We start from the raw sequence: 23,033 nt of genomic DNA on the forward strand, positions 1-23,033 counted from the left end.
GCTAAGCAAGCACTGACACAGAAACCACGCTGCTGTCAGCGTTTTGAAGCCCCGCTCCTCTTTTGGGGCTGTTTCTGCCTCTTCACCAGGCTGGGAGCCTCAGAACACATGGGCTGCACAGCTCTGTGCCACAGCGAGACAGCGCAGGGGAAAACTAGTCGGTGGGGATTTTTTCCTCGGAGTATGTAAATAAATATCAATATTCTAAACCAAAGACCTCCCAGTAACTAAATATTATTTATCTTAAAACTAAACAGCTTTGTCACATATGTATAATAATAAAGAAACAAATTACAAAGGAGGAATTTGATTTTATTGGTTTTATTCAAAGCGTTTGCATTATATATCAATTTCCAACAACAGAGTTTTCACAGTTCATTAGAGACATTGTCAAAACGTTGGGTGAAGCTCGTTTCATTTCCCCACCAGTAACAGGAGACATCCCAGCCTGATTGTTTGTTTTAATTGCACTCATTCCTCACAACAGCGACCGATTTCAAACCATATCAGGGAAATCAGGGAAATCCACCGCTTCAGCGGGGAAAGGCACTTCGGAGCACGGAACATCTGAGCACGCAGCCTGAATTTGGGTTTCTTTTGGATTTGATAGCCCCAGTATGGTCAGCGCCAGCAAATCCCCACCTCTTCCATCTTGCTTCCCGCTAACAATTAGCATGTGGCAGTATGCTCGCTAAGGATTAACAAAAAATACCTTTCTTATTTTACCGGCATGGCCATCTGCGGGTCAGCTATTGGCATTCTGCACCCCGAATATCTGAGAGACCACACACTTCGCACACGCGCCCGATATAGATTTTGGCAGCGCCTGCCCCCTCGGCATGCACCTCATTCCTCAGCAGTTTGTAAGCTTGCCTTCGGTGCCCCTCCAGCTATGTGCTGGGCATTTCGCAGGTGTCAGGCTGGCGGCTGCACCCCGAGGGGCTCGCAGGGCACGCGGCTGCAGGCTGCAGCACGAGGGAGGCCCTGCTGCAGCCCTTCCTTGGGCTGAAAGCTCCCTGCTGGCAGGGAAATCTGTCCCGGCGGGGATCAGGGGATAAAAACAAAGACTTTGAAAGCGCGGAAGAAATTATTTTAAAGCTGGTCGGTGGGATCCGCAGCTCTCGGAACAAGGCTCCCGGTGAGTAATTGCAGCTACAAGGAGGGTGAGCATAGCTTCAGCCGAGCCCAGCTTAGCAAGAATCCTGCTAATGCCTCTTCCTCCGCTGCCGGCGGCTGCGGGCGCCCGGCCAAGCTCCCCCTCCTCTCCCGCAGGTAGGAGCACTGCAGCAGAAATAACAGCTCCGTCCTGCAACGCGTGGCCATGGCCTGACCCAGCACAGCACCCAAGTGCACTTCGTTTAATTGTCCCAGTGCCAGGAGCTCACCGGGATGTGCTGCTATTTGCTGGAGCAGAGCTGGAATTTTTCCTCCAGCGCAGGACCCCATATCTCAGGCCGGGGACAGCTCCCCGGCACGCAGTGTCACTTTTCCCTGACAAAGCCCGTAGGCTGGGGGCACCCCGCCTGGCCCCTATCCCATCCCCTGGAGCACAGGGGTGTGCAAACTGAGAAATGGAAGTGGGAGGCATGGGGCACGCTTGTAGGGCAGCTGGCACCAGCCCCGACTCTCCGCTGGGCTTGGGGAATGTGGACACTTGGGGCCGGGTGCTAGCTTTCACTGCAGCTTCTTTTGCTTTCTAGGAAAGGATTGTTCCAACCCAATTTTTTGCTGTTTTATCCCCTACGTCCTCATGTGGTGCCAGCAGTGTAAAAGGACAAGCTCAGACATTCAGAGGGGTCTCTCAGATAAAGGTCTTAAAAGCAAATGAAGCTAAGCCACCCTTTACAAAATCCCTTGTCCTCCCAGGGGGGTGTGAAATCAGTTACAGTCAGTGAGGAACAGCAATTAAATACAAGATACAGACGGATGATGTGTTAAAACTCCTTACACCTGTGTTACACAGAGGCAGCAGCTTTGTCAATGAACTGAGCCAGCTTCACATCTCTCTTCGTCAGCCCACCGCAGTCATGAGAAATGAGGGTGATCTGAACCTGAAAGGGAAAGAGAGGTGTTAGGACAGCCACACTGAGCCCGGCAGGCAGCAAGGCCAGAGCTTCACGGAGAGCCCCGGGGGCTGTGCAGGGAGCGAGCTGTGTCCCCCTGCTCACATCGCCCAGGGGAGCTGGGAGGTGAGGAGGCTCAGCAGAACCTGAGGACTAAAGCTCCACACACTAAAACTGGCTTAGCACCCCTGGGTTTCCCCAAGGAGAGGTGTCTGATTAAATAACTTGTTCTTTACGTTTAAATTCTACATATCGGTTTCATGAAGGATTTGGGTCAAGCAGAGTCTGTGGCTCAAGTGTTTTGCTACACCTGGAGGTGACGAAATTGTTGAGTTTGTTGCAGATTAACCAGTTGCCAGCTCTGAACCATGCAGCTGGCAGCAAACAATTGCCAAAAATGGGCTCCTGGTGCCATCTCTGTCTCTTTAAAAGACTCAAATCCCTTTAAAAAGACACAGCCTCTCTCCGTTCCCTTCTCTCTTCCATTGTGTATAAGCTACAGAACAGGCACCAAGGATGTACCAGAGTTTTGGTCTCCTTAACTTGCAGAGGTGGCAGCTAGGGCTGGCGGATGTGTTCATTACCTTGCTGTAGACGTTAAACCATTCCGGGTGGTGATTCATCTTCTCCGCTTGTAGAGCGACTCGTGTCATAAACCCGAAAGCCTAGGAGAGAAAGAACAGAGAGGAAAAAGCCTTCCTCCACCTGCAAGGACATTGATGGAAGTTCCTCTAGAAGCTGATCAAGGCTCACCCCAAGATCTCAAAAGCTGCTGGAGCTGCTCCAGACTACTGCACTCCGTTCTGAGGTGTGTTGGAGGAGCAACTCACCTTCTACAGCCACCGATGTGTTTCTGCACTGCCAAAAATCATCCCCTTCAGGTCCCGGTAAATCACTCTGCTCAACGTTACTTACTCCAGGACTCAAAGCCATTGCATGGGGGCAGTGATTTTACCTTTGGCATCCGACAGTGATTTTAAACATCCACCCCGAGAGCCCTCCTCCCTCGCTGCCTCTTTGCCAACGCCATTTCTAATTAAGCGCCACGCCACAGAAGTCCTGCACTGGACAGATACCATTTCCAGAACCACGTCCTTTCACAGAACTCTTTTGCTATTTATTTAACTTGCAGGGAGAGAGGTGGCAGGTGGCTTTGCCTCTCTGCTTTATGAGAAAATATTTTACCTTAAGTGAGTTAAAATAGGTTTCCCAATCCTCCGCCCCTATATTCTGCACGGCGCTTTCCCTCAGGATGCAGGTTTTATCACAGGCTCAAGAAGAAAATAATAGCGTACCCTTGCCAAAATGCTTAAGAGCAAATCACTGCATTATAAAGAAAATGAGAATGTCCATGTAAATCAAGAATGCAATTACACAGTGGGGCCCAAAGGGCCTCAGTGCGTGCGCAGAACGCCTCCAAGTCAATGGGCTTTGTTCGTGCTGCGCTCCATCCATCGGGGTTCAGGACCTCAATTAACATGCAAAGCATAAGTAACATCCACGTTATAGTCTGGTTCATATTATAATACAACGATCTCAACAAAGACCTACCTGATTTAGGTAGGTTTTTAGTGCTAATTTATGGAAGAGAATGTATATAGCCCACATTCCACCAAGTGATGGCCGTTTCAAACAAACATGTGGTCAATGAATAACATATAATGGTTGATAATAGTTTCAGTCTTTTTTCCTCTCACAAATTACAAAAACCTTTAAGAAAAAAAAAAAAAAAAAAGAATCGGTGCCTGGATGAAGTATGACTCTGTGAGTCGCTTTGCCAGTCAAATGAATGCAAACGTTATAATCAGAGAAAATCATTCCAATGAGGTTTGTCATTTGGAAATCGCCAAACTGTCAGCAATTAAAAAGCTTTTTTCTTTGACCCAAGAGCATTCCAAAATTCGGGAAACCTAACTTCCCTTGAAGCTCTTGTTTAGTTTAATTTTGCTCGGAGTGAACAATTACTTTTAAAAATTTTCAAATGTTTCGGCAGCGCGCTTTGAAGCAGAACGCGGCAAGTTGTGCACCAGGCAGTGACAATTGGGAACACGCACGCATTAACAGTTTGAAAACAAGTTTCATTTAAATGATTTTGGAGTTCCCATGGTCTTAATAGCAAAGTTATTTCCAACTTTGGGAAACTTTTCAGCAGCCTATGCGCAGAAAGGTTCCCAGAAGTTTAAAACTGCGATGCCACTGCAACAAGGCTGCCTTGGTACAAACAAACAGCGAAGGAAAAAGCAGATTAAACCTACAAAAAACCCGACTGGGTTTGTGTGTGCTCTCCCAGCCTCCATCCACCCACCCGAGAAGCTCATCCATGTGCACACACGCACACAGTTACACAGGCCAAGCGCGATTCATTTACTACAGGACACTTATCTTGGACACGGACAGGAGGCAGGCAGGAGCTGGGCACACGAACTACCCTGCTCACTCCATCCACTCCGCAACCTTCCTTCGTGCTGCTCGCCGGCCAGCAAACCCCTCTCTCCTCGCTCCCCCAGGGCTGTGGGTGCTGGTGTGAAGGCGACGTGCCCTGCCGAGGGTCCCCGTGCCACCAGGAGGGCTTCCACAGCCAGCTCCTGCCATGAAGCCACAACTGTCCCAGCCGGGGCACCTGGCACCCTCGGGGGCCATGCACAAAGCACTGTGTGCGTGCCCCGCCGCTCTCCCTCGCTGCAAACCACCCCGAGCAACTTACTTTTCGTATTTCAGTTTATTTTATTTCTACGCAGAATGCAAGCATCTCCCCGCTAAGAAAATGAGCTACAGTTCCAGCGGGCAATTTCACCAGCGCAATCTCCATTAAGGTCCTAAATGCTTCCTCTGCTAATTAAATGAATTGGAACGCTATTGTTTATGAATCACCTTTGTATTTGTAGAGCCGTAACCTTGCTTTGAGAAAATACAATTGGCTCTGGAAGGAAAAGATATTTAGGCTTGATTAGATATGAAAACACTATTACATAAAATCAGTTTGGACATTTCTTCACGTCTTGAAACTTGATCGGTAATTTGGTCTAATTGGTGATCAAGGAAACTATCTTGTGATCAATTAAAGTAATTACCACATTCCGGCAACACAACCAACCTTAATTTGAGCAGGAGTCTGCACTTCTTCAACTTTAATTAAAAATAATGAAAATTATTAAGCAGTCTGCAGTGCAAGATCATTGTCAAGACTGCATTGGTGGGCAAAATTTATCAGACCATCACACATTTCTTGATGAAAGTGGGACAAGTACTTTGCTTATACCAGTAAGGCACAACGTGATCACGAGCTTCTCTGTATTAACAACAGACTTCTGCAGCCCCTCAGCCACCAACGGGAACTTTTTCAGACCTTTCCTTGAAAAAGAAAGAGAAAGAGGGGCAAGAAAGGATTGGTGCGTTTTTTAGAAGCCATGAAGAAGCATTTAAAGAGAGTTTGCTGTATTAACTACTATAAACTATACGGACAGTTCAGTAACAGGTCTATTTGGTGGGTATTTCCAGCCTAAACCTTTTAGGGCATTCTGGCTGAAGTAAGACCTGGACATACAGGTTACCCTAAGGAAGTTCACCACATCACCAAAGTCATGGAAGAGAGCAGAATCCCTGCAGCCAGTCAGAAAGAGCAGTACGGGAGTGAGGAGGGAAGCAACTCCGAACTGCCAAGGAGATGCCGTAGGTGTGCAGTCCGTCTCTTTCCTTCGTGTCTTTTCAGGTCATAAAAGAACTGAAAACTACGGGTGTTTCAGTCGTAGCATCCCTGCTAAAATAGTTTTGAAACTCTAGCAGCCACAGTGCTTCCATGAGATAAAAATCAGAGCCACTCTCAGAAGAGTAAGTTAGCCTAATAAAGTAAAAAACAAAACAAACAAGAAAACCCACAACTTTAAAAAAACGCAGCTGTCACATCTTGCTCAAAGGGTGTTTCAGGGCTGGCCAAACCGCTCTGGAAAGTGACAAAACACACTGCTATCACAAAATAAGACTTAACGTGACTTCTGTTGCCTGAGAATGGGAAAACCAGGGCTGGCCGCGTTGCTCTCAGCGGTGGGAGGAAAGATGAAATTCCATCCAACGCTCTGCGCCGCGCCGCGCTTAGCAGCTCCGGGAGAATCGTGGGATCCCGGAGCTAATCTGCTATTATTCTTCCTCTCACACTTCTTAAGCGAGGAATCCATTCGTCTTAATGCTTTTTAAACGTGCTGCTTTTTGTACGGCGCTTGCCAACATTATCTTGATGAGTTCTACATCAAAGCGGCGCAGGTCGATGTGTCGTGCTAATTTATCACCGCGCGGCGCGTCCCCAGTGATCGATCACCGCCGTGCACCTCCAGAGCTAGCAGCTGACAGTACTTGCCTCGAAAACGGAGATATTCAAGGAAAACAGCCGAAAGGCTCAACAGTGGAACCATGCAAGGTTTTTTATTTATTTGTTTTAAAATGTGCGAGCTACAAAGAGAGTACCCAGGCTTCCTAAATCCTTCAGACACTCAGCCAAGGAAACCATATGCTAATCACGAGTACATTAAGGTTTCTGCCTCCCATCTGTCATTATAACGCTGGAGGTAGCATTAACCTTGACCTTGCGTAGTGTGAGGGCTACCTGTCTTCCCTTCCCCACCCATCCGGGCTGCGTCTGTACCATTTATCAGTGGGAAAGGAATAAATAAAACAAGTTACGGCGGTGCTGTCATACATGGCAAGAGACGACTGCTCTTTGCACATTTGCTTTCCATTCACCCAAATAAAAAATACCCCTGTGCGCAGCACGTAGCACGTGTTCTCCTCGGCAGTTTGACACTTACAACAATAAACGCAGATCATTAAGGTTCATTCCCAAGCTTGCACATAGCCAGCTTCCATTACTACCTACTGGCGAGCTATGGGTCAGCAGAGAAAAGGGAAAAGCTCTTTGATGGCAAGCTATAGTAAGCAATGTTTAGCTAGTCACGAGGCTTTAACTCAACCTCATGACGTTTTGTGGTGTGCTCACCAGAAAAACCCATGGTTTGTTTTATTTTTGTTCTACTTGCTCCATTAGGAAGTACTTCTAACTTACAAATATGCAAAAATTGTCTTATAAGGAAGAGTGTTTAAGTAATGTTTGAGAAGGGGAAGGCAGCACACGAGGACAGTCATTCAGTCTCAAAGCCATGTGCCCAGTCTAGGACTGGTTCCTGCTGAACCACCCCAGGGAACTGGCTGGCCTTGGGGCTTTCGTCCTGCCTGGATTCACACACGACATGAACCAGGGGAATGCATTTGCATTGTTCTTTCCCCCTTTTACCATTGTTTCATGCAGCACCATCCTGCATAATAACCCAACGAGACCGTGCCCCAAACCACAACAAGACCGTGCCCCAAACCACAGCCAAACCCCAGGTGATTCAGCCCTTCCTGCAAACATGCCCTGCATCAGCACGTCCTGGAATAACTGCTCCTCTGCCCCTCACCTGCCTGCCTGGAGCTGGGCAAACCACGTCCCCATCTCGTCCTGGGGGAGCTGCGAGCTGTGGCTGCGTGTCCCCATCCTCTCCATCCCCAGCAGGAGCCGGGAGGGCAACGGCCTCCAGCAAACTGGGGAGAAAAGTTTTTTTCTCCTCTTTAGCAGCTTGAGCAGCAAAACTTTGTGAGTGCAGGCAGCTCTCCCCTTGCCCAAGCAGTGCTCAGGATTTGGGACAAGAGCAAGCACAGCCCTGAAGGACACCGATAAAGGGAAAAGGTGAAGTGGAGCGCCACAGACAAACTAGCCTGTGCTGGGTTACCATTGCTGTCACCATAAAGAAGCTGTATGAAACAAAGCAAAACAAAACCAAAAAGCAAACCCCTCAAAAAATTAAAAAAAAAAATAAAAAATTCCCAACTTAATTGTCTACACTTTCCTGCATTTACAATACCCTTTTACAACCCGCAGCCGACTGCTCACATCCCCCATGCTTAGCTGCACACATCATTTATACAAACGTGAAACGTTGCTTTGCTCTCTGAAAAAAAAGTTACCTATTTATATTCAGATGGTGGCTGTAAACACTGCTCTCCAAGCTCGCCGTTAGATCTGCGGCAGCGTATGTGAAAACCTTTACACTGCGCTGCACAAAGAACGCGGGGTCTGTCTCCCAACACTTGTTTACAATTATGTCGGTGAAGAAACTAGCTCGCCAGCTCTATATCAAACATTTTTGACAGCAAAAGCACAAACACTGATCTATTCTAAGTAGTTTGCCACTCTATGTAATCTTGGAAAAGGCATTCCTGCCTTTGATTCTAAAAATGTTTATACTTCATACATTATGCAAATAGTTTTTATATATTAAGAAATAATGCAAGCAAAGCTCAAGTTAAATTAAATTCTTCAACAATAACCTTGCCAAAGCACTGATTTTCCTATAAAAAAATTATTCCAATTTGTTGATCTTACATTGGATGAAACATACTGTAACAATCTTCATAATTTATGTCCTGTTGGGACACTATGATTTAAAGTAACATAATACAGACCAGCATCACTGCTAATCTAAACCACCTGACCAGATAAACAACAGTTTCCCCTTCTCTCTTCATCGAGGGTATTTCTGTTTATTGTCATATGATTTACCAATTTGAAGAACATGAAGAATAAATGGAGGCGAGCAGAGCCGGAGCTCTGAGGCATGGCCTTTCGGGGCGGGGGCGTTCGCTCACGCAGGTACCGGCACAATGTCAAGCGCCGCAGGAGATGACAGACGGCAGCCTCGGCAATCCCGGCCGCAGGAAAGCCGCCGGCAGCACGGGGAGTTTGGGGCGACCCCGACCAGGTGTGGTGGTGTGATGCTCCACCAAGCAGCTCCTCCACCAAGCTGCTCCTCCGAGCCCAGCATCAACCTCAGCGGTGCCATCAGCCGGCCATAAAGCAGGTGCAGGCCTAACCTGCCCCATCCGAGGCCCTAAAATACACGTTTTCCATGGAGGCCAAGGGATACGGGGAGTCAGTGGAAGATAAAGGGTCAGGGGAAGGTGTAAGAGCCCTGACCTGCTCCCCTGGCTCGACCCTTTGCTCGTGTCCGCTGCCTGCGTGAGATGCTCGCCCAGCATCTGCCCCACAAATCCCGGCCTTATCTTTGGCTTATGTCAGCGTTTTCCTAACTGCTGAGCTCGGGCCTATTTGACTGGTGACAAGATGATACGAAATGGTACATCTGTTCCCCTCTTCCTTGTCACATTTTTACTTTTCCAGCAGCGCCGGGGATCATTTTTCCCATTCTCCTTTTTTATTACAGTAAGTGATTGCACCTGGGTTTCACCAACAGACAGCAGATAATGCGCGCAGTGATTCAGGGAACAGACTTCACGCCCAAGTTAATCACCTAATCCACCAAAAAGATTTATAAACTCAACAGAGTGGAAGTGAGGTGTCTTAAACCAGCATTACAACTTCTTTCTGTGAGGGACGAAGGGTTCGAGGCTCAGCACAGCCACATCGCATCGTGTGCTTGCAGACACATAAAAGCAATTACAGTTGCCCATAAAGTCTACTGCAAAATGCGTGGAAGTCCTGAATTTAAAATCCCAGCCAGAGCTGGGACAAGGGCACTCCAGAACATGCTATCCCCCTGGGGCAGAGCTGATCCCCACACGTGTCACAGCCACGGTCCCATCGTGGTGCCCATCCCGACCCTAAGCTCGGCACATCTCCCAGTCCCAGTAACGCTGGGTGCCTCCAGGTAGAAGTCAACTGGTTCAGGGTGAACACAGATCTATGACAGGAGGGAGCAAAAAAAAAAGTTTAGTGGCACTTTGTTCACTCGCCGCTAAATTAATCCCATCGTAGCAGCTTCAGCGTCAAACCCACGGCAGCTAAAATCAGACATAATTCCAAGGGTTTTCATACATGGCAGTTGTGATGTATTACTTTATATGGAAGCATTCTAAATAAATGCCTTTTTAAAATTATTATTGCAGTTCCAGCTCCTTCAGTACTAGGCAAACATAGCCTCATAAGTATTATTTTATTTATTCAAAAATTGGGTTCAGTTGGATTTTAGAGATCTGTACCCAGTTTTAACAAGCTCCACTTGTCCTTCTCCTTAATATCATTCTTACTTGCTCAACACAGGAAAAAGACAGAAAATAATCAGAGGTTTCAGGACTGAACTGGAACGGGGAAGAAATCCTCCAGCTCAAACAAGGAATGTGAAGGTTGCACTTAGGAGGTTTACACCAAATAAAACGGCAATTTCACAAAACGTGATTTTCCTAAATGAGCTTTTTGCACCCAGCCTATAAACATTAAATAATACAACGAAGCCCCCATTAACTGGGCACCTGCTAAAGCAATCAGTAACTTAAAATAATAAACTCTCTTGGCTGCGCAACTGAAAGAACAATGATAATTTTACTTGTTAAAACAAATGTTTGGCCCAGCAAATCAAAACTCTAGCTGAATGAAGCTGTCACAGCAAACACTGGAAAAATAAACTAGCAGCGAGATGCCGGCAGCCCCCAGCTCCCACCTTTTCCATTCCCACCCCTGGACCCGTGCCACGTCTCCGCTCCCGTAGGGGCTTCTTGTTGCACACCAAGAGGCAGAAAAACAGCCGTGCCCACGCCGTGCCAGCCCACCCCACAAAGCTGCTCTCTAGCAGAGCAAATGAGAACCCAAGTAAGCGATGCCCCAACTTCAACAACGTCCCCAAATCCTCCTGTACAGAGCTCGGGTGCTTTCTCTGCTGGAAAACTTTCCTGAATTGGTGCAAAAGAGCAGGGAAGTTCACTATCCCATCGCACCGCTCTTTGGATGGAACAGACCCGGCTACAGTGGAACAAAATTCTCCTCTTTTTACCCAATGCTGCTTCTGACTTGTATGCGAAGGGATGATTTCATGCTGTAGACACGAAAATGAGGTTTGCATGCCATATATGCCGCTGATAACAATAAGAAGCGCTCAGACCAAATTTTCCTTGGTCTTTTGGCCAAGATTACACATACTACCAGTTTAATATACAAAATATTCTCTGCTGAGTATCCAAGGGCAATCATATCCTGCTGCTGATAATCCTTTAAATCTCTGCCATTTATGATCCTAAGAAAACATCAAAGAGTGATAAGAAAGGCATTGCTTTATGATGGATTAAGAAAAGCAGCAGCTGGTCTCACAATCCTATCATCCTTCACTACCCTCTTACCACTGCCCTGTGAGCTTTTTTGGTTTGGTTTGTGGTTTTTAAAGACGAGGTCAACAATTCACACATGCAACAGAAGAAATCACGACGGAGGTGGAAGGAGTTTGGAGGGGTCTCCTCGCCAAGCCAGAGCCTAAAGGACCCAAAGCCGTGAAATACCACAAATAACCACTGCCTGCGGGTCTACTCAGGGATTTTACCCAGCTGAGCTGCTGAAAACATCCTCAGGTACTGTCGGAGCAAGTCTGCAGGCTTGTATGCCTCTTTTATTAGGAGAGATGTGATGAAACCTCTCTCAGTGTGATGAAACCTCTGCGGTCCGTACAAGCACCCCAACCTGTACTTCGTCTCCTGCACTCGGTGGCTGGAAGAACGGCTGGTGCAGGGAGCAGAGAAGTGGACACAGGGAGCTACGTGAAGCTGCGTTATTAAAAAAAGGATTGCTAACTGCCAACGGTTTGGATAGAAGTACACAACCCTCGTTTAACACTTTCTGCTGTCCTCAGCCCTCCCTGTGCCCCACGCACGTCCCTGGAAGCAGCAGGGTACATTCAAGGTGCTGTATTTTGAGAGGACCCATGGGTGCTCCCGTTGGCTGTTTGTTTCCTAAGGGTTCCCCTGGGGAACCCAGCCCGTTTTGTACATCCCTGCATCTGGAAACAGGCAGATGGGCTCAAGAGCAGGCAAATTCTTGGTCCTTTAGTGAACATCGAATTTCTTTTAGAAATTCATACGAGCACATCATGAAGGGAAATCCACTGCACAGCTCTGTTTCTCCATTAGATGGGGCATTAAAAGAAGCATGCCTAAACACAATGAAATGAGCTTGTAAAGACAGGGGGACTTCTGCTCACTGCAGGCACCCACCTCTTGTACCACGGAATAAAGCCTCTCCCATCAAGGTATCCCTTGGTCCTACACAGACATGGATGTGAGCACCTTGTGCCATTCTCATCACAGCACAAGGAAAATCTCACACCAGACCCTGAAATGAATGAATGAGGACTCCAAACCTGACTCAGCACGGGGCAAGCTCTTCGCTCAGCCCCAATAAGCCATCCACCAGTCCATGGTCTTCAAAATACATGTGACTTGTCATCTTCAGCCCAACCAAGTTAAAGGAAGAAAAAGGGCAGCAGGGAGAGGGGAAAGGGAGGACGGGAAGTTCTCCCCATTTGAAGCTGGTTTACAGCTTTATGAAAGACGAATGAAAAATTATACTCACATCACACTGATAAACTGTGGGTCTGCCAGTGGCTTTTCAGAGCAGATGTAACATTTTAGCAAATGTGATTGTTTGTGAAAGAAATAATTCTGATCAAAAACGAAATTGCAGCCAGCACGAGCGCTGGGCTTCGTCACTCTAATCCGCCCTGACAGGAAGCAGCGAGTGGAGATTCCTACTGTGAGAGCAGCAGATGTGAAAGGTCAGCGCTGGCCTGCGACTTCAAAACCGTTAACGTGTAAAACAGTGTGCATTAAAGCCCGGGACGGCTAACCGCCGGATTAACGGATGTCCGCTAAGTGGGTCTGATGTGCTTTTGGCAAGTAATGGTTAATTTTTAAATAGGTGCGCTGCCATCTTATTTTGTTTTATTCTGCCAGCCAGAGTCCGTTTGGAATTACAGTGGCAGAGGGTAGCATCCCGAAGCACGTCTTTCCTTCGTGCTGTTTTGTGGAGCGGCTGCGAGCAAGTGGGAAAACTGCAAAAAGCAACTTACGGCTTGGAAATGTAGCCAGGCATCATCCCAGGGCATGGGGAGGCAAAAAGTTAAGCAACCAAGAGGGAGAGATGTGCTACTTGCACTTAATCAGCATCTTTCCAGCACCCCTGTAAACAAACATTTTAATGCACGAGGAGTTATGAGACACGAGGTTTCCCTCAGAGAAAAGCTAAAGCGTTATTCTGGCTGAGCATCTTCTTCGGAAGAGGCAACGTGAGTCCTCCTCTGGACCCAGGGCAGGTAGCAGGAGGGAGCCCAAATTCCAGCGACCAGCACCGACCTGCTCACACTTGCTGCATTTTGGTGTAGGCACACGGTGGCCCTGCCCGTGTGGCTGCTCCAACATTTATTCCACTTAATTCTGAACCTCAGACAGAGGGGACAATCACCGTGTGCCTAACACACAGCTGAGAGGAGGGAGAAACATTTCTTCCCCTTCGGATCTACAAGGAGCCTTGCGAAACCCACAAGGCACTTGGACAAATAATTCCTATTTGCGCTTACAGCGTAATGCCTGGAACAAGCAGCAAGCAAACGCCGTCATAATTTCTACTAAAGTGATAATAAATCCATCTTTTAAGGGAAGCCAACTGGAGAGCAGCCCGGCAGTCAGCCGGACAGACGTCGGCAGGGCCTGCTTAAGTCAAGACCCAACAGGTCTGCCGGGCATGGCAGGCTCAGCAATTAGAAACACCACCACCCCCAATGATTATAAGCCATAAAACACGGGTTTTGTCTCCAGAGAGCCGTGACTTAGCTCACCAAGGACACGAGCATCCCTAATTGTGGCTCGGTCCAAGGGAAGGATCAGCAGATGTCACTCGTGCGACCCTGGGAGGTGGCACCCGGCCACGGGCCTGCTCCCGGCCTTCAAGTTCTTGCAGCACCGTGATGGGACCATGGCCGAGGAGGGGACATCCCCAGCCAGGCAGCAGCTCCCCAACACGTTACAGAACTTGGATGAAGGGGCTGAAAGGAGGGGATGGCTCCCGAGAAGCCCACCTTGCTCAGAGGAGAGCCGAGGCACCGGGCACAGTGACACCCGACTGATGCACACACCGGGGCTAAAACGAAGCGGGTCTTACGGCAATACCCAGGCGTGGAAGGGGAGGCTGGACTGACAAGGACTTTAAAAGACACACGAGGCAGCTGATGCACTACAGCAACTTCATTTAAAACAGAAAAAAAACATTGCCAAGTGCAAAACATTCGTCTGAAAATATCCTGGAGCACAGGCTGACTTTACACATGTTTTTGTGCCCTGAGATGAAAATAAATCCGGTGTTTCCCAACTCCCAGCACCAAGGATTTACTTTCTGCCTAGACGCAACCCAACAGCACGTTTCCACCGCTGCGGCTTTGCAGTATTGCTCATCAGGAGAAAAAACACTCGCTGCTGGCTAAACTGGAAGTGTTACTGGAAACAGGACACGCTGACAGGCACCACCTCCTCCTCCTTTAAAGCTGAGGATGGAGATTGTTCTGCTTGCAAATGATCCACCTGCACGGCACCTCCAGGCACCAGCACCCAGCCTGGTGCAGGGGATGGATGGATGGATGGATGGATGGATGGATGGATGGATGGATGGATGGATGGGGTCCCAGGCCCACAGCTGACCCCCCAGCCCGACCCTGGGTGCTATCCCCTCAGCCGATAGGCACCAGCCCGCTCTCGCTGGTTTAGCCCACAGGTTAACCTTTGCCAGTCCCAAGAATTTCACTATCGGTTTCCAATAAAGGAAAATGTCAGCGGGCAGATACGCCAGAAATTCATTATTTTCAGATACCAAGATTTTCTCCACTCTGTAAAGCCGCTCGTAAATAATCCTGATTTATTGCCAATCAGTTATTGTATTCATAAACGTAGGGAAGTCAGTGACCAACGTAACTACCAAAAGAAATACTTTCATAACTTTGCAGGTGCACAAATCACGGCATATGGGAGAGGACTCAAAGGATAATGGAAAACGAAGCGGTTTAGGAAGGAGTATATGAAAAACAGCACCTACCTAGGCGGATAAAAATAAAATGGATTCATTTCATTCAACAGGCAACCTAAGGCAGAACTCTAGCAGAGGGAGCAAGGAGACAAACGCTACGTGAAAAACAGCAAATTCCCCCCCGAACAAATGAAAAGGGGCTCGTCCTTTGATTACCAAAGCTGATGAGAAGGGGCAGCTCTGCAGGCTGCTCGCTCCTTGAGGCTAACCACAACCGACATGAGCCACACCTGAAACCAATCAGTGCCCAGGCTTTGAGAAGATTCACACGCGAGGACTAAATTTGTCGCAAATGGGTTGGTTTCCGATCCTAATGTAGCCAACTTGCTTTATTCTGACCTCCATTTAACAAATCAACTTAATGGGCACTGGGAGTGCTATAAAACTTAACAATGGAGTGATTTTAACTTTTAAAATACAGTTATGAAGCAAAATGTTGGAGAGCTCCTTCAATACTGGAAATCAAATTAAATCTAGACATTTTTTAACAGTCTTGACAGATATAATCCTAGTTACCATGTAAATTTATGGTAAGCTGCTGTGATATTAGCCACAGGTGCTACTTTTAATATATGGCCCGCATCTGGCTGGGAATAAAATTTCTCAGAGGACTGAAAATGACCTCACTATCAGACAATGGAGAAGAAAAAAAAAAAAAAAAAAAAAAAACAAGACCACTGTGGCATATAAAAAGCTGGAGATGTGGCCCACAACCGAATATTTTACATGAAATTCATTTTAACTCTGCAGACTGTAGGTTAAAGGCTATTATGTTTTCAATACGTAAAAGGCGTGGACATATTTCAGCCAAGCAGCCAAAAGATTATGTCCATAAAGCAGCAATGAAATCCACTGCCTACACATATAAAAACAAATTTTCCAATACCTTTGATCAACACAGAGGACAAAGCAACGTGCCGGAGGAGAAAAGGGAAGTATCAGCACAGCTCCAGCTGGAGCACGGGCACAGCACCGATTCCTGCTAGAGAGCTGGCAACGCTGGAAGGGACGTGCAAAGGGAGAATAATAATTTATTTAACAGCTCCAAATTTTTTGCACATCTTTAAGTAAGCTCTTAAAACACAAGGCTGCCCAACTGCAATGAAACACGTGCTTCCGCGCTCCCCGAGCCATCCTCCAGAGCGTTTCCTCACTGTCATCTCCACTCAGGCTCATCCTTCACCTGTGTCCTGCATCCCCAAAACACAAAACACGTTTAAAATAACCCTAAAAAAGTCTTAGAACGTTTGATTTCCTGTCATTTCACAAAATGACATTAGAGGTCTTACAGAGACTTCCTATGTGAAATTTAGGAGAAAAAAAAAAAAAACTTTAATTAAAAACTTACCCAGTAAAAGAAAGCAGCTGTAAATACTGAACCTGGCCATCAGCAAACATGCCCACCTTCGTAATTTCCTAACTGCATTTTCTGCTTTGGCGTGATTACCTAAGGAAATGCAATCACACAGGCAGTTGCCCCTTAAGCCCTCCAGCCAAATCCAGCCAAATTTGACAAGAACCATGGAAGTCTCAGCGTTGTGATGTTCCTGCGGGTCTGGCGAAAATGAGCAGAGGGACGAGGGACCCCAACCTGCCGCAGAGACGGAGCTGGGAACGCATGAGAGGAGCTGGAGGTATCACAGAGCTGGGGCAAAAGCCATGGAGGAGAGGGGCCGGGAGGACAAATCCCTCGAAACCCAGGTCTCAGCTGTTTCACTGCTCCCAGAGCAGTTTCCTTGCTCCGCAGGCATCACCGCTGCCCGCAGAGACCGTGCAAGAAACTTTTCAGGAGACTTTCAACAGAACTTTTGCATTACTTCTAAATGCACTTTGTGCAAACAGGAAGGCATGGCATTTTCAGCAGAAATTCTGCTTTTTTTAAGCGAGGTCTGTCCCCTTTGACTGCTCACTCCTCCCAAAGCGTGCTGAACTGACATACTGGGGAAACTCACGGCAACTCCTGAGATCCAAACCAGGACTCTGAGATCTGCAGCACGCCACCCTCCCTCGATGATCAACTCTTAACATTTAGCCCTAAAGTTTCTGCAGTTTCTTGTCCGGGATCCCAGCAGCACCACCAGAGGTTGCTTGCATTTCTGTCCCTATTCTGAATGCTGCAGAGGGCTCACCCTACAGACAGGAGGTGAACGTTTTGTGTCCATCACCCAGGGCCATGCAGGCTCTACAGCACGCCCTCCTGATGGCACAAAGAGGCCCCAAAGCCTTGGCAACTTCTTCTGCTCTTCCTTTCTCCCCACAACTGCTCTCCGCAACGCATTTCAGGGGCCAGATTCTCCCTCCTACAAGAGAGAACAGGAAGAGCAGAGGAAAACCAAGAAGCGATGCGTGGGTAAGGCGGAACGGGCACATCAACAGGGCCAGCACAGCCAGGCAACGTGTTCTCCTCTACAGCTGAGCTGTATTTGTATTTCTTCCCTCTACTCAGCACATTCTGTATTTTCTACAAGCTTAGAGCACATACCCACCACAAGCCTACCTCACCCTAAAGGAAGACAGAACATGGATCTTTGGGGAGGATGCAGAAAATCCTTGTCTGGCGACATGACCATGCTTCAGGGGCAAGCTGCAGGGGACGGGGAAGGGACATCAACAAAACCACCACGGTGGGAGAGGAACCAGCCGTGCCCAGGAAGGAGCAGGACCCAGGATCGGTGCACAGTGGGTGCCCACAGCTCACAAACAGCTTCCAACGGGGGCTTCAGGCCGCTTTCCAGCTTATTTTAGGGAATTGTGCGTCCAAAGCCCGTTTTCATGAAAATGTATCTTCAGACTAACAAACAGCATCAGCAGTTTCAAGCTCTGTGTTACAAAATAATTCCATAAGCCAGAAGTGTCATTAGCTTGTCAGTTGTTAAAAAGGCAGCCCATTTCTGATCGCTTTTAACTGAGCTAATCTCAGCCTGAAAGCTTCAGGAATCTAAATAACTCTTGTTTCACAGAAGTTTCATTTCATTCTCATGCTGAAAATAATATACATAAACCAAGTTCATGTCTACACATTTGCAGGACTTTATAATAAAAGTTGTGTTTATATTCTTAACATCTGTTGACATACACAGACTTTGTAAACCTGGCATAGATTTTAAAGCCACAGAATTTTCCATGCATCATGAACATTATCTGTGAGAAGCAATAAAAAAAGCAATGAATGCATTAATCATACCAATATCATCTGCAAAGCATAAATCTGAAATACCTTTCATGTCAGCTCCGCTACTCGGATTTTTACACACCTGATTTTATGCCATCTGCAACGAGCAGAAAGAAGACCACTGAGGAAATAACATTTCTCGGTGCTCTGACGTCTCCTGAATACTCACACTTTAAATATTGTAAACAGAGAACCTACTACAGGAAATAAAAGGAGTTGCACCTAAAAGCCTCGATCCTAACTGGAGGCACACAGAGGACCTGCCTCCAGTTTGCCCCCCCAGCAGAAAGCCCAGGTGGGCTCTGATGGCCCCAGCATGATGCCTGTGAAGGGCACCAAGGAACGGCACAGACTGCACCAACACCTTCCAAGCAGTTCAAGTGGCTTTTTTTTTTTTTTTGAGTACCATTTCTAAGATGACACATTAGAGGTATTCATGTATACTTCTAATTTACCGAGCATACTCAGTTTTGTATACTGGCAAACGCTTCATCAATCTTCAAGTTAGGAAGACCAAGAATATCTACCTATTTCATAGGATCAATCTATACAGTCAGAAGAAACCCAACAACTTTCTAGGTTTTTACTGAAGCAGCGAGATTTCTAGATATCTGGTGGGGGGTCCCCCTGCCTTGTCTCTTGACCTGTCCATGGGCACACTGCCTGAGTCCATCTGGTCAAACCAACTTCTTTACTTACAGCGTGCAAAAACACTTTTCATTAAGTTTACAATAAAACTGTGGTTTTATTATTATTATTATCTGTTGGCTGAACCAACAGATTTTTGACTGTGTGCTGGCAGGGACAGCGTTTCATGAATATCTGAAGCACAAAGGCCAACCCCCCCAACCCTGCATTGCCAGGTCTATCTCATCATGTCAAGCACGCTGGTGGTTCCAGCTCCTTGAGCTGCCTTTGCACCTCCCCAAGGTTTCATGTGAGCTCCCTCTCATGGACTTCCCCATCTGCGTTGCCTTATGAATTAGTTGATAGGGTTTTGTTTGTTCTATATTAACCCTCAGGACTGAAGTGCGATCCAGGACAAATGTGCCCAGGGCTCTGTCTGTGCTCACCGACCAGCTCCTGGGCTGTGTTTCCCTGCCATTATTCTCTCGTTTTCCTTCACCCTGCTCAAAGCAGCCCAGGAGCTCTGCTCCCACCTGCTCTCTTCTGCCTGGGCTTCCCAAACCTGGAACAGCACAAACACAGCCAGCGTTACAAATCATGGTTTATCCAGCTCATTGGGATTTCCCAAAAACCTTGGTCTGGGTTTAGGCAGTGCCACGTAAATTAATGGACCTCATTCAGTCACTACACACAGAAAAATGCACAGCCTGAAGCCTGGAGCTGGCAACGTCCTTCCCGTGGGGAGAAAAGAGCCACCTCGGAGAGCAATCACCCTAAGAAAACCCTGCGTGTCCTCTGCCACCCAAGGAAGCGCTCACTGCGCTCTCTGAAATAAAGCAGAATGAGAATTGTCCTCCATCCATTCCACACTCTTACTGTTTTCTGTTATTATAAGAAAGTTAGCTTTTTGTCGTTCCCCTCCTGTCCTACTAATAAAATGTTAACATATTATAACTCTCTGCAACTTTGCTCAGAAGACTGAATTTACGCAATCTCAAGCAAAATTCAGTATTTCCAAAGAAAGTTTATAACCGATGTCATAGACACGTTCTTAAAATTTGAAACTTGGCTAGGACTTGGACTTCAAATACAAAACCAGCAGGGTCTGACCAGGAATCTGCTGTACCGAAGACATCTCGAGATCAGCTACAACAATTCATTCAAGAATACATATCACTCTTCTGGCTTTCTGCTTAGAAGATGAAACGTGTGCTGTTTTTCCCACCTTGTTTCCCAAAAGTTTGTGTTCTTGTATTTACCCATTTTTCTCATTCTTTCTGCACAAAAAAATAAAGAATGAACTCCGCTATCCAACATTTATGTATTTCTAGTAATAATTCTAGAGTGCTAGTAATGAAAAAAAAAACAGGATTAAATATTATTTGTCTAATCCCATAATACCAACCCTGACCTTGACCCTAATATTATAATCAAGAAATTACAAAGTTAGAATAATAAATCTAGTTAACAACTACAAAATGGATTTAATTTACTCCACCTAATGAGATTGGAATCAGAGACCAATTCACTGAGGCAAACCCAACAGGGCTGGCCCTAACAGGATACTCCCAGCTTTCAGAATACAAATACTTTCCCATCAGAACCATATGGAAATTAAAGCAATTATATTTCCTTTATATTAAAAGTGGTATATAACAATAATTACCTGATTAAAATTTTTGAAGTTAAATTCTTTGTAGATGGCATCTCTTTCACCTAGCTCAGACCAGCCTGAAGCTTTGAGATCCAGTAAAACTTGGTTCCTCTCCTCTGTTGTCAGCCAATGAGACTGGGAAGACTATTAAAGAAAAAACAAATAAAACCCATTACACTAGTGAGACTGAGGTTCCTTTATACAACAATAAGAAAACCGCATGATGAAATGACAGTGATGTATTGTAGCAAAGTAAGTATTTAAGATGCAAGAGGTGGAAAATTCACTGTAGTGTGTTTTATTTTTTATAATTTCAGAGAGCTGCTTAACTCACGTAACTTATAACACCAAGAAGCACGGCTTCTGTTTGGTCAGCTAAATTTGGATAAATGTTTTTGTACAAACTGAACAAGAGCATCAGGCTGTTTCATGGCAATGAACACGGATAGCAGCATACCTGTGCCCAGTACCTCATTCATCTGAATTGTCCAGATGCTGTAGCACTTTAATTAATTTTCAGCTATTCCACTTTGCCATATAGATTAGAGATTATTTACATGATACGCTAAATGTACAATTACAAGGCTAAAAGGTGTATCAGGGGAATATCTGAATTTTAAAAGGCAGAAACAACAATAATAGATAATACACACAACTTGTACTTTGTTATTCCTAGAAAAGCAGGAATAGATTTAAAAATAGCAAGCACAGTGAAATACTAAAAGCAACAGAGAGCTTCTTAACGAAGGGTGGAAAGAAATACAAATGATAATACAATTACAAGTTACAATCTAATGGTATTAGCACACGATTCTGCAGAGCACGTGTGTTCAGGTATGGCTTATTTTAAACAAAAGGAGCCCTCCTGAAGCCACTGGGACACAGACAAGGCCAAGTGTGTGAGTGGAGAGTTAGACTTGGGATCAGACTGATCCCAAGTTCAAGCTAAGAAGCAAGGCTGGAAGGGGAGGATGCTCCGTGCTGGGGCAGCGTTCAGAGGGCTTGCAGGTAGGTGCGATGTGCTGGGTGTCACGGCTCAGCACCAGCACCCCCAAAACACGCCCAGCACCCCAAGGACACCGCCGGGGCTCTGCAGCTCGGAGCTGCTGCGGGTCCCAGCGGCAGCCCCCAGACCACCAGGTGGTGCTGTCAGCCTGGGCAGCGCAGAAATTAGCGCAATTAATGCCGCCCCAGCAAGATTTGAAGCTCTTTCTCCATTAGCAAGTGGAGCCTCGCGGGAGCTAACAGCAGATGCATGGAGAAAATAATTGAAACTTCTGCAATGGCCACAGAGCAACATTTTCACCAATAATTCGGGACAGAGATATGTGGCAGCACCACTGCAATCGTCTGCGCTCAGTGGGACGCCTCATTTACAAGAGGTGGGCTTTATGCACCCCACTGAGCCCACTCAGACCCTTTTTGCTTCAAATTTTAACTTTGGGCTTGCAGCAGCACAAGCACTGAACGCGGCATTGCTGCAGCAGCAGGCACAGGCAGGAATTCCTCAAGCACATGCGAGTATTGCCGAAGCTCAGCCTAAATTTGCCGAGAGCTGCTCCCTGGCAAAAGGTGAACCCCGCAGCAGAGAACTCATGGGGGGAGATTTTTGGAGGTCGCAAAGTCCAGGGCTGCGTGGAGGAGGCAGCACAAAGTCCGTGCCCTGGCAGGAGGGGAGATGTCACCGGCTTGGCCTCGGGGACACCACAGCCGGCTGCCCACGGCCTCGCTGGGGCACGTGGATGTCCTAAACCTGCTCATGTCCCCCGTGATATAAATACGGAGCGTGATGGAGCCTTGGGTGCATGCTGATAGTGGCAGCTCCGACCACGTCCAAGCCAGCTGTGCCCGCAGCCACCTGCTTCAGCAGGGCACGGACACACAGCAGGAGCTGGGAGAGCAGCGTGAAGCCCAGGGGCCTGCAACACGCGAGGGTGCAGCAAGAATTAAGGATTTAGGGAACACGCAAGCAGCAGAGCCACACAGCACCGCACAGCCAAGCCTGATGGCCACAGGGGGATTCATTAGCACGCCCAATTAGCCACGCAGTCATTCTACTAAAAGAACAGCCCCAGCTGGGGCTGCCCCGCACCCACACACACACACACAGGGAGGAAAGGCCCCGAGATGGCGGCGCGGCCCCACAGCGCCCGGCCCCGGCCCGGCCTCACCATGGCGGCCCCGCTGCCAGCCGCGGCTCCCCGGCTCCCCGCCGCCCTCCCGGCTCCCAGCAGCAGCCGCAGCCCGGCCCCGCCGCCCCGCATCGCCCCCGGCCCCGCCGCCTGCGGGCAGCGGGAGGAGCCGGGCCGCTGGGGGCGGGACGGCAGCGGGCACCGAGGCGTTTTGGGGGAGTTTTGGTCGAAATTCGTTGCCCCGAAGGTCTCCCGGGGGGGTTTGGGTTTATGGGGAGGGAGAGGATTGCTCGAGGCAGGAGGTCTGCAGCTCCCTCATCGCTCAAAAGCGTCAGGTTTTGGGTTATTAATGAAATACTTCCCATCTTTATCTGCAGTAATACCTAAGTTGTATCGGCGCTTTTAAATGCAGAAATACAGGACCTGGCCTTTCCCAAGCGGAAAGGTACAGGCAGCAAAAAAGTTCCCAAAGCATTACGACATGGGGAGAGGAGCTCTTTGTCAACAA

The 23,033-nt window shown here is 47.5% G+C and overlaps 1 protein-coding gene across 1 annotated transcript; it reads right to left on the bottom strand.

Moving 5' to 3' along the window:
* Positions 1-297: 297 nt before the first annotated feature.
* PCBD2 (pterin-4 alpha-carbinolamine dehydratase 2) lies at positions 298-22,719 on the bottom strand. The gene is made up of 4 exons (XM_082771264.1): positions 22,565-22,719; positions 20,406-20,537; positions 2,648-2,728; positions 298-2,051 (listed from the first exon to the last, which is right to left on the bottom strand). Exons 1-4 carry the CDS (start codon positions 22,655-22,657, stop codon positions 1,956-1,958), a joined length of 402 nt encoding a protein of 133 aa, XP_082627390.1. The 5' UTR covers positions 22,658-22,719; the 3' UTR covers positions 298-1,955.
* Positions 22,720-23,033: the final 314 nt, after the last annotated feature.

Source organism: Aythya marila (genome assembly GCF_965140915.1).
Source record: "Aythya marila genome assembly, chromosome: 14".
In the NCBI taxonomy this organism is placed as follows: Eukaryota; Metazoa; Chordata; class Aves; order Anseriformes; family Anatidae; genus Aythya; species Aythya marila.